Below are 12,532 nucleotides of genomic sequence, written 5' to 3'. Positions count from 1 at the left end.
CAGGGCATTGCTCTATTCTGACCAAGACTGGCAAGAGAAATCATTTCATCCACACATTGCACAGGTCATGCAGTGAAAATCCTTCCATCACTCAAGGTTTTCACTAGAGTTTTCTTGTACTTATACAGTCAAAACCACGGGAAATTCATTGGTTGAATGTCCATTGCTCCCAAATTACACAGTTTGCAGTATTTGGTTTCCTATTGATGCTGTCATCTTCCATGTTATTTTGCTTCCCATTCTTTTTTCTCTTATCAATCTTTTCCCTGGCCAGGAGTCTCTGACCATGCCAGGGCTGATGTTTGGAGTTGATGTTCATTAATGCTCATTATCTCTTGTGTATCTTTTGTGCTGCTCTCAGTCTGCTGAGATGTGAATCTCCTCTGGCCTGGAGTGCTGGAACAGTCCATTAGAAAGAAGCATCAGTTCTTTTCCCCCTGGGCAAATGTGAACAAAACCCCTGACTGAAGGTATATAAAGAAATTTTGAACATATTCTCATATCCCCCAGTTATGAGAAAGGTGTCACGGAAATGCAGAAGGATTGATGTTGGAAGGGACATCTGGAGGTGACTTGGTCTCCCCCGCTCTAGCAGGACTGTCTGGAGCTGTTTGCCAAGGACCATGTCCAGGTGGCTTTTGAATGTCTCCAGGGACAGTGGCTCAACCCTTGGAGATATTCAGAGGCCCTATGAGAATAATCAAACATGGACACAAACTAATCTGTAGGAGAACAGGATAGCACTGTCATAATGTATTGTACCAAAGGGTTCTGCTTATAATCATCCTTCATTCTTTTGGTATTATGGTATCCCTTTTAGGACAATATTATTTATTCTGATTTCAGGAAAACTCCACATTCAATTGTGCTTCTTTGAACAGAGGCTATTTTAATGTGGAGCACACATTATCTACAAAACTCTACTTAGCTGACACCAGGAGGCAGATCTGCAGATTGTCACCCTTTTGTGCAATTAACTACACCACGACAATGTTACTACTGGACTGGAAACACTTCTATTCTCCTCTTTTGTTAAGCTGCATTTTCTGCATTACCAATGCAAAGTGAAAAGCCACTGCTTAGTGGGGACAATCTGGGACCCTGTCATGAAATGAGGGCTTTAGGGCAATGAAACACTCACTGCCAGAGGTGTCAGCAAAAGCAGGTTTAACACAGACTGGCCAAAGTGTGGCACAGCCCAACAGCAACCCTCCCTGCTGCTTTCCTACATGGATGAATCAGGGAAAGGAACAACAAATTGGAATTAATTTAATTAAAAGATTGATGTGGCGACTGGGGGCAAGAAAGGGGCAGAGCTGCAAAAGGCAGTCCCTCCCCTTAAGTTACAAGGTGCAGAAAGGACTCTGCTGCTTTGTAAACTGCGGTTTTCAGGGGTCACTTGCTGCTGTCCCCCGTCCCTCCCCGGCCCCCCTGGACCCTTCCGGCTAGCTGTCCCCTCCAGGGACCGGGGTTTGCCGCAGTCTCGCTGCCCTGGGCTTACCAGGCAGCAGCTGGGTTAGCACGGTCCAAGCTCCGGCGTTGCCTCGGTCACCGCTAGGAGTCAAGATAAAGACACCAAGAGAGACCAATGATATGTTTGTCCAGAGAGATTGTATTGCCTGAACGGTTGCAGGGACCAAAGGCCCCGGGCTATTGCCCAGATACAGTTTTTATACAGCAAAATTAAGAGATAAGGTCTGAACAATGGGGATACTGTCCAGCTTAGGCACATCAGAACCGCCCCAGGGGCCAGGTCCAATGGGAACTGCTCAGGGTGGGGAGAAGGGGGTTTACAGAGGAATGCTGAAGCGGGACTTTCCCGAAACAGTGGAGCATATATCTTTTCCCTCAGTCTCCCATTCCCAAGGCCTTTCTAAAACAATGGGGCATACATGAATGTATCCTTTTCCTCAGTTTGCCATTCCCAAGGCCTTTCTAAAACCTTCCTGCACACTACCATGCCAGCATGATAGCAACAATTCAACACTTTTCACTTAATAAGAATGAATTGTGCCTTGGGAGAAGGTAAACTGTGGCTCTTAAACTGCAGTGTCTTTCTGCTTGTCATCTTCCCACCAATTGCTTTCCGTGGCGGCAGCAGCGATGACAACCGGTGCAGAATTCTTCGGCTTTGAGGTGATAACCTTGGAGATGATTCGCTTAAGAATTCCAAATGCTAACAGAACTAAAAACAGTGCAACTAGAAAGTAAAAGATGTCTTTTAGAAGAGACACTGCCCACCCAGAAATATCCCAGTCTTTGAACAGATTTTTAAACCAATCCTCATTTTCTTGCTTCACACTCCCAGTGAGGCTTCTCATTTCCTGAATGGATGAGTGGACACTCTGACCTTTAGATGACAGATCAAAACAACACAACACATCAAACTCTTTACATCCATGACCATGTGCCAACAGCAGGAAATCAACAGCTGCCCTATTTTGGAGGGTAGCCTTTCTGGTTATTTCCTCATCTTCTAGGAGGTCACTCAGGGCTGCTGATGTTAAATTTGCCTGCTTTGTCACCCAGCATTCTAGATTGCCTAATTCACTCAGTGCTTTGGCTGCCGCAACCCATGGTAAAAACACAGACGGCAACTCTTTTGGATTTTGCCTAATGGTAAATTTCTGCATCACAATGTTCATCAAATTGACTTGCACTCCGCTTAGTAATTTTTTTTCTCACTTTTTGCTTGCCCAATTGGAATTTGGGTCATGTTGGGGGAAGCAAGGGTCAGATGCCCAAAAGTGCATGGACCTCCAATAAGACGAGATGAGATTCCTGGGTATGCTCTGTCCCCACAGATAAGAAACATTCTCTTGTCCAGCTTGCATGGACAGAAATCAGTGGTGGATGCAAATCTCAGCTTATAGACAGCTGTGCACCATTGACCTACTCTGAATTCTACCTTGTACTGTTTGAAATGCTCATATAATTTTACTTCTTTGGTTGGGGAAAAATCAAATTGAATGCAATATTCAGCTTTTGCAGAGCCTAGGAGTTCTAATTCCTGGGGCTCTCCCTCGGCAGTGGGCAAATGTGGGACCCATCTTTGCCACAAAATGAGGGAGTTTCGCACTGGTGCTTTAACTAGTCTTACAACTCCAGGTATTTTATTTTCGTTCACCTGCTTTTGCAAACTGACCAGATCAATTGGGAACTCATCCTCCCTACTTGGGACCCCTATTAAACATGTGGACATCGGATTTTCTGCTGAGGCAGTAGACAAACACATATGATCTTGTTGCAAGGCTTGGGCAAGTGTGACCCACACATTTTTCTTGGGCTGTGGAACAATCTATGCATCCACCGTGGAAGGGTAGATGACCATTCCCTGGAACCAAACGATGAGCAGGAATGTGGAAATTGACATTCTGCTAGTCTGAAAGAAAGATAAAATCATACAAGGTAAACTAACTCTGAAAAAGATACAATTTGCTCTGCCAGTATAAAGGAAAAAGATTTCCCCCCCTCCCACTTTCCCCCCTTGTTGAGGAGGCCCTGCAGACCCTGGAGTCCTCGGGGTTGCTGCTGCTGAAGCAACCACCCTTTCCCGTGGTTTTATCACTGAGTCCTGTGTCATTAGTGAAGCTTTCCTGGTGCACTCCTCGATGAGCTGATCAAGTGTGGGGGGAGGCGATGATGGAAGGCCAGGATGACTCGCTGACAGGCTTCATTTGCATTTGTGGTGACAAGTTCTAATGCAAGTTGATCTTGGAGCTCTGGATTTTGCACCCTTTTTTCCACAGAGGCTAGCACTCGATCCACAAAATCCATGAATGGTTCTGTAACAGACTGCTTTAAAGCGGTATAAGAAACAACAGGTTCTTTAGAAGGCATGTTAAAAAATGCACGTTCTGCTGCATCCCTGGACAGGTCCAACACTGCTCTGGGGATGTCTGCGGCTTGCTTCTCAGCTTGGCTCCAATCACCTTCACCCACTAGATGTTCTAAAGTGATTTCCTCATCCTCTATATCTGTGGAATGGCTTGGACTCTGCAAAATCTCTGGGAGGAGATCTGCTGCAAGTCTTTTCTAAGTTCTTTCCCACAATCTAAACTCAGACTGAGGGAGCAAGCAACTGAAAAAATGTCTCAAATCAGCTGGGACAAAAGTTTTGGAGCTTAGAGTAGCTTTTAAAATGTCTTAAAAAATTCAATTCTTTCCCCAAACTCACGCTTTGTTTTGCAAAGTTCCCTAATACTATCATATGAAAGGGGCTCCCATTTGGCGTTCTGTCCCCTGGCATTATAGATCACAGGGGCCAGGAACGCAGGCTCGGTGTCTCTGACTAGTTTCTGGTTCCCCACATTGACAGTCTCGGAGCTACCGTTGCCAGGGAAACTGGGAGAGAGAGAGGGGCCGGCTTGTGTGGGAGTGGCCGCAGATGGCGGGGCCGTGTGGAGCGGGGCAGGGACAGGGGGTGATGCAACTGTGAGATGAGGAGCTGAGGGCTGAACTGAGGGCTGTATCATGGGCTGAACCGGGGGCTGGATCGCTGCAAGGGAGGAGGGGTTGGGATTGGGAACGGGGGAAGGGAGGGGTGTGTGGGCTGGCACAGGGAGCAAGGAATTCTGGGATAGAGAAGGGAACACCTCGTGCCCGCCTCCATCTTTTGGTGGCTGCACGAGGGGGATGGGGGGTGCAAAGCATGGATTTTGAGCTGCGGGAGCGAAAGCAGGAGATGGAGAAGGGTTAGGAACTGAATCTACATCTGCAGGGTTAGTTTTTTCACAGCAGGGGATGCGGGGGGACACAGGGGACACAATGGGGCTGTTTTCTGCTCCCGGCGTGTCCTGCGTGTCTGCACTCTCTTTCACAACATTGTAAACGAACAAAAACATTCTTATAAAACCTTCTTTCACTGAGAGATCTCTTGCCTTGGTCCTTTCACTCAACACACCACCCACACGCTTCCAAAATCGTCTTTCTCTCACTTCTCACTCTGTTACCTCCGGAAAACTTACTGATAACCACCTGACAAACTGTTTCACAAGGCTCTTAGAAAATATTGCACCTGCTCTCTGCAGGGGTTCCTGAACTTGTTTATAAATCTCTTTCTGCTGTTTAGTCAGTGTAACACCCATCGCTGGCTGCTCAGCAAATCTCAACCAGTTACTGCAGCAAACCCCAAAGTTCTAAAGCTATGACGGAGACTCTCGTCACGCCTGCGTGCTGGCGTATCCCTCCGTGGGCACACGAGAGCCTGTGTCCAGTCTCCTGGCTGGGCCCCTGCCCCCCCAGTACCGAGACTCACCCACCGTCGTCCTTTAGACACCAACTCCAGCAACGGTTCCCAACTCCGGCAGGCGGTATTCCGGGCATTGGGAAGGTGCCGTCCACACCTGCGGAGACCGCGCCGGACAGAAATTGGCGTCTCTGTCTCCACGGCAACAGTCCTGCTGGGCTGCATGGAAGGGCAAGTGCCCACACCACCAGCGTGGTCTGAGAGCTTCTCCCCATGAAGCTGACAGCCTGCGTGGCGGTTATTCACACCGCTCACTGCTCTGTTGCTCGCGGTGACACTGCAAAGCATCTGGAAAAGCTCTTAACCCATGCACTGTCCACGACGGCCGTGGTTTGCTCACTCAGACCAATGCAAAGCCCCACATTGGGTGCCACTTGCGGCTTTTGGGGGTCACTTGCTGCTGTCCCCCGTCCCTCCCTGGCCCCCAGGACCCCTCCAGCTAGCTGTCCCCTCCGGGGGCCAGGGTTTGCCGCGGTCCCGCTGCCCTGGGCTTACCAGGCAGCAGCTGGGTTAGGACAGTCCGAGCTCCAGCGTTGCCTCAGTCGCCACTCGGAGTCGAGATAAAGAGACCCAGAGAGACCAATGATATGTTTGTCCAGAGAGATTGTATTGCCTGAACGGTTGCAGGGAGCAAAGGCCCCAGGCTACTGCCCAGATACAGTTTTTATACAGCAAAATTAAGAGATAAGGTCTGAACAATGGGGATACTGTCCAGCTTAGGCACATCAGAACCGCCCCAGGGGCCAGGTCCAATGGGAACTGCTCAGAGGTGGGGAGAAGGGGGTTTACAGAGGAATGCTGAAGCGGGACTTTCCCGAAACAGTGGAACATACATAAATGTATCTTTTCCCTCAGTCTCCCCTTCCCAAGGCCTTTCTAAAACAATGGGGCATACATGAATGTATCTTTTTCCTCAGTTTACCATTCCCAAGGCCTTTCTAAAACCTTCCTCCACACTACCATGCCTGCATGATAGCAACAGGAAACTCCTTCTAGAGGAGGTGTGGATGGATCCAATCCTAGTCCCAGACATCATCAAGACTTTATGACTGAGGGATTATAAGAGCATTAATCAATGACCTTCCCCTACTGTCCTTCTGATTCCTCTCGTTGTTTCTGAGAGAGTATTATCAAAATATAAATCTACCAGAGGGACTGGGAAAAGGTGTCGATTGCTTGAGGAAAATATTCTGGTTGTTATTGCAAAATAAGGATAAAAATACTGGTGAGGGGCTCCCCCTGACTGAAAGTCTGGTGGTAGAGTGCGGTAAATGAGCATTTCACTGGATCTGGATTTGCCATGCAAATTTCACAGAGCTTCTGCAGGGGCTGGGGCTCTTCTCTGGGTGTCTGCAGGACCTGAGGGTCTGAGCTGAGCAGGCTCACTGCAGCACCCCTTGCTGTGTCCTGTGCAGAGGCTCTCTTGAAGGCAGCAGGAACTCAGGCAGGGACAGCAAAGCCTTATTTCCCCGCCAGGATGTGGTTATCTTGTGTTGTCAAAAGCAGGGGAGGGTTAATGCTGCCTGGTGTAACTGAGTCAGAAATGGTGACCACAGCATCCTGCCTGTAGCTTGGGAGAGGGGCATGAAGTGGGGAAGGTGTGGGCTGGGCTCTCTTAGGTAAGAACTGAGTTGCTATGGAAATTATCACTCCATCAAGCCACACCAAATTATTTTCTGGTGGCCCCTTTCTTCTCTCCCTGAGTGCAAAACAACGGCAGGGCTTCTTCTCTGCTGGTATGAGTGTTTTCCTGTCTCGTACCTTCAGGAAGGATTCTCCTTACTGAAGCTCCTGAATGTGCCAGACACCCTTCCCTGCACAAAGCCTGCAAAAGACACATTCAGCCACCAGGAAATCTGCATTATCCAAGCTGTGTTTCAGATCTCAGTGGGCTTTAGGAGAGTTTCATCAATTTCCATCTCTGGTTCGGAAGAGAAAACAGAGAAAACTCACAGTATAGTGGCCTTAAAACTTTATTTCTGACACTACTACAGAAATCTAAAATGCTGGTGCAATTCATTTTGCAGAAGTAATCAGACCTCATGAAGAAATGAACATTATCTGGCTGAATTAAATCACTTCAGATCTTACACAGCTTTTCTTATCTACAATAGACACTTTTTGTTATTGACACTTTCTAAAAGAAGAAGCTAGAAATGGCAGCTACTGTGTTTGAATTCCCTCAGCAGTGCTACTCCAGTTCCACAGGCAGTAACACAACACGCCTGGGAAAGGTGCTTTTAAAAGGCCATCTATCTAGTGTGAGCATTGGAGTCTTCAAAGCTATTGAAGCAGGTTGGAGACTTGTGTGCAAATGCCAGAAGAGTGGGGAGAACTACTCAGCAGGAGGATGAGGATAAATCCACTCTCCTCATTTGGCAGAGGAGAGGAAACAGCAAAAGCACTTAAAGGCCTTCAGTGTAAATCAGCTGGCCAGGCAGGAGTGAACAGTATTCAGTGTCTTCAGGGGAAGGTGCTGCCTTGTGTCCTGGGTGGTCTCTGTCAGCAGCTCTGCCCCTGCTTGTTCAAGCCCCTTGTGCTGCTGGTTCACGTTCTTTCCTGTTCTTCTTTGGGATCCTCTTGTCTTCATTCCCCATGTCTGGAAGAGCAAAGGGAGGTTTAAAGAACATTTAATGAAACTGGGCCTGTGAACCAGTGTTTGACATCTGTGAGCTCCCTTACCTCAGAAAAGAAACAACTTGACACTCATGAGGACATTGAAGGCAATGCTCTTTGCCAGCAGGACTCTCAAACCCAGCACAGCCATGGACAGCATGTTCACTCTCTGCCCTTCAGGGTCTGCTCAGTGACCAGAAAAGAGGGGAGAGATCATGGTCTGGGTTTTGATGTTGTGATCTTGGCAGAAAATGGGAAAAACCACAGGAGACAGTTTCAGGGAAAGGAAGAGCAGCAGAGGAAGAGTCGATAGAGAACATGGCAACAACAGGGGAGCCCAGGGTCTGTCTCTGTTGCTTTTTGCTTCCTGGGGCTTGTGTGTAACTGCAGGAGCAACCTGGAACAGCAGCTTGTGTCTGCTGAATGTGTTGTGTTCTGAGTCCTCTGCCCTGGAGAAAATACATTTCCATGCCTTTATCCCCCAGGCAGCAATGTAACTTCACATCTTGTTTGGGTAACTCACCTTGTGCTGAGGGGTCTGTCCTGTTGCAAACCCTGTCACTGGTCCCTGTTACAGGTTCTTCAACCTCCTCTTCTGTAGCATGATAAAGAAAAGGCATTTTAAATGAAATCCACCTCTGATAAGTAATTAAAAGAAATCTTTAAGTGACATTTCCTCTAGGAACTGAGGAAAGTTGGGGCTCCGATACTCAGTCATTAATTCCAACATTAACTGGAGGAGATAATTTCTCCATGCCGTTGCAGGAAACAGGAGAATTCCTGCATTGGTTTTATACTATATGAAAGACCTTCAGGAGTAAAAATATAACGACAGAAAATAGAAAACATATTTAGGAAAAAACCTCACAGCACATCCCACCTTTAAGTTTGTGTAGGTTTTAGAAAGTCTGTTTGAGTTTGCACTGCAGCAGGTTTGCTGCTACAGGGTAAAATATTTAGTCATAAGGAAATTCATATTTTGAACAAATGGATTGTACTTTCCTTCTTCTCTCCCCAAAAAAGTATCTCAAGGTAATTAAATAGTTTAAACCATTTCTTTCAGATGCTTTGAAGCATCTTTCAGCCCTCCCTGCTGAAGTACCCAATGTCTGTGTCATTTCTGCTGGCTGCCCAGGGCAGTGCTGTCAAGAAGGAGATCACAAAGCCCCACAGGCCACTGTCTCCAGAAACAAGTGACAGCTGTGCCACCAAACTGTACCTGGCTGTGTTGTTATCGTGCTGTTGTGGGATTTGGCCGTGCAGGTCACCTCTGTGTCTTTTGTCACATTGACCACTTTAATTGCATTGTACAACCCCTCTGACGTCCAAATAGATGTGCTCTGTTGATATACAACTTCCTGGGAAGGCATCTCCAAGCTGATGTCCTTTGTAAGGAAGTTCCTTGCCAAGCAAGCTGCTTTCCCAGAGCTTCCCCCTTCTTTCAGTTTCTTTGATTTTATCACAATGACTTGAGGGACAGAAGTTTCTGGAATGTCTGTAAAGAGAAAGCAAGGTTTGGACAGGATTGATTTAACTGCTGCTGAGTGACCAAAAATTCACATGTACTCCAGCTGTGACTTATTTCTATCATTCTCATTTACTCTCTTTTTTGTCATTGTTCCTTGCCATTAGGGATATAAGTAAGGAAGGAAGAATTCTTAAACTCACAACTAGGTGTCTTACAAGAAAACTGTTGGTGTCAAAAGAATCTTGCAGCTAACAGATCATTGTGGTACCATGATTTGTTTATTAAAGAAAATCCCTTTGCCTGATGGTTGGGTCATATGTGGAGTATCATGGGCGATCTCAAAAATCAGATATCAGAACTTAACTCAGATTAGTAATTTGAATTTTAGTAAAACCATAGAACTAAAAGGAATCATCCAGCAGCCTTCTTTGCCAGAAAGGGCTCTGCTTATGAATGGCTGTCAGACACATCCACAAAGATTGACGTGTCTGCTTTGACTAGAGTATCCTGAGGGGTCCCTTAGGTAAAGAGAGGTGCATTTGGCTTTTCATTTTGCATGGTGTCAGCCTTGCTGGTGGGTCAAGAGGTCCCCGAGCTCTAACATTTTGTTCATCCCAGGGTACTGATGGAAGTTTGATCAAGGAGCTCTGATTTTACAACCTTCCCCCTCAGCCCTATGCCACTGCTGAGGAACTGAGGGGAAAGCCAAATCGTGCTCTGCCACAACATCATGGGTCACCTCTCCTGATCAAACAGGCAGAACTGCACACTTGTCCACACCTACAGCAACCAGACACCCACCAGAAATCCAACATTTCCTTCCCAGGTGTTGTACCATGCTTGGCCAGAGCCTGTCAGTCCTGTGCATTCTATGTTCTCTGAGAAGACCTTGAAAGGCTTTTCATGTGGTCTCCTCTCCAGGCTTTCCAAACAGCCAGAATACAAACAGGCTGCTTCTCTGCAATAGCTCCCTGGGCAAGATCATCAGCAAGCAATAATGTACACGGTGCAATGGTGATTCGGGGAGCAGAAATTTGTTTTATCTGACCCCAGAAGGCTCACCCAAGTCCCACTAGTTTGCATTACCTGACAGTACCGCCATGAATTCCTACCACTGTTTGCTTCTGGAAGGGATTAATGTTTTATGTTTATATCCAAATTTATTTGGAGAAAATGTTGTACTTCTCCTTTGCCTATATCTTATAAAATCCGAGTATGAGCCCTATATTCCAGAAATTAATGGGCTTTAGCATTCTCAATGGATGTTTAATCTGGACTAATCCAACTGCAACCAGGAGAAAAACCTTCTCTGTCCTTAACTAAAGCCTCAACAGAATATGCCTGGAGAATCCCACAGTGGCAGTAATGGTAGTTTTTTTATTTCTTATTGATTTGTGGAATTGGCAAAAAATTGTATAGTAAAATATTTGTGCTGTAAACATGTTAAAATGCAGATTAGTATCTCCCAAAGGAATTCAAAACCAAAGGGGGAGGGTCGCTTACTTCCTGGAAACTTTGCCTTCAACTTAATAAGTATTTCAGCAGACTTGAAAGGGACTTTGATACTTAAGGCTCAATGTCTTTTACTGTCAAACATAATCCCAGAGTTATGCTCTGAAAATATACTGTCTTTAGATAGAAAAAGAAGATCATTGAAGAGCAAGGAAAGAAGTGGTATCTGTTTTGAATGCTATATTTACGTTTGTTTGTCCCTTTGCAATTGGAAGTGCATTGAGATTGTTCCCAAATACGCATTTATTCTCATGCTACAGAGCCTATGGACATGGAGAGATATTAGGCAGCACCCAAGGCAGTTCCACACCTGTCTGAAAGGAAACCAGGAGGTTTTAGGGATGTAAAATAACGCAGGATGTTCTTGCAGCACTTTGAAGACATGCAGACCACTGAAAGCACAGCAAAAATTCCTTAGGGATGCACCTGGATCTTTAAGCTAACACAGATCAACATCAAAAACCCTTCTGCTGCCCTAATATTCATACATCCATAGAAAAGATTGTGGTGACATACACCTATTTTGTACATCATGGAATTTCAAATAAAAATAGGAATAACTAAGGCTTCTTATAATCTCTACTCCCCACATTGGGCTTTTCAGAACCCACACAATCTGGCAGACAACTGTCTTTCATTCCAGGAGCTCTTGGATATGAGGCACTTGGTGAGAATTTAAGCCCAAGGCTATTTAACCTCCTTCCTTCTCTGGCCCTATGGCAGTGGAATTCCTAACCTGGGGACACTGTCAGTGTGGTGCCAGTGTCAAAGCAGAACTTCTCAAAGCAGGCAGTTACAGATCTGTCTCAAAGCTCCTCATCACTGTGAGCTCTTCACTGAGCTCTGCATTCCTGCCCCAAGTCAGTCAGTGCAAGTCCACTGGAGAATTGGACACTGCACAGCAAATTTGGGCCAGAGTGCTGCCCAAAGTGGGAATCAGCCATCACATGCTAAGCAGTGCCCTGCTGCTGTTTGGGGATCATGGAATAATGGTGCTATGCAGAGTCAGCCCAGTTGTTCCTGGGAAACCTTCCTGAGCAGCTCCAAGCTGAAGGTTGGGCTGCAAAGCCTGGCTGGAGAGCGAGTGCATTCAAGGGGTTATTGCAGTTGAACATTGTTTCAGTGAACCCAAACCTTAAACTTCCTTTATCCACCTCCACCTTAATTTTAAATTAATATTTAGGAATAAAGAAACATCACTTACTTGGTAGAACTGTGAGAGTTGTCCCTGGTCCAAAGATAAGCTTTGTTCTCCACACACTGCTATGACTTTTCCCAATAACTCACTCTTTCCTCATGATGTTCAAACTTGTTTTAAAAACAGGTGATGAAAATATGTCAGACCTAATTATCCAGGGTTTTAAGTTCCTGAGAGGACCAGAGGTAGATTTACCTCCTAAACTAGAAAGGAACAAAAAGTTAATTGAATTGTTCAGTGATTTCAAATTGCTTGATTGAGTATAGAATTTGAAACTTCTCCCATTCTTCCACCTTTTAGAACCTTTATGAACTCTTCTATGTATCCAGGACAAAAGGACATATAGGAAGAATGTTGTACTTCTCTCCTTAGTCACTACAGTCACCCATCTCCTTTCTTTTCCAAAATTTCTCGCTGTTCTTTCCCTCTTGTTTTTGTACAGGTCCCTATGATGTTTATATCAATGTGGTATCCCAGTCCCTGTACACAA

The 12,532-nt window shown here is 46.0% G+C and overlaps 1 protein-coding gene and 1 gene segment (V, D, J or C); both read right to left on the bottom strand.

The window, feature by feature from the left end:
* Positions 1-12,532, bottom strand: part of LOC110480576 (M1-specific T cell receptor alpha chain-like) — a 210,733-nt gene that overhangs the window by 116,350 nt on the left and 81,851 nt on the right. The window contains exon 3 of the mRNA XM_077788269.1: positions 2,345-2,350. Within this exon, the coding sequence (XP_077644395.1) occupies positions 2,345-2,350 (6 nt within the window). The remainder of the gene's footprint in view (positions 1-2,344; positions 2,351-12,532) is intronic.
* On the bottom strand, positions 7,697-12,142 carry LOC144247455 (T cell receptor delta constant-like). The segment is given in 5 exon segments: positions 7,697-7,847; positions 7,931-8,047; positions 8,388-8,459; positions 9,084-9,359; positions 12,049-12,142. Coding segments are annotated over 4 exon segments (558 nt in total).

The sequence above is a fragment of the Lonchura striata genome, chromosome 25 (genome assembly GCF_046129695.1).
Source record: "Lonchura striata isolate bLonStr1 chromosome 25, bLonStr1.mat, whole genome shotgun sequence".
NCBI classification, from domain to species: Eukaryota; Metazoa; Chordata; class Aves; order Passeriformes; family Estrildidae; genus Lonchura; species Lonchura striata.
This window is presented reverse-complemented; position numbering and strand designations above follow the sequence as displayed.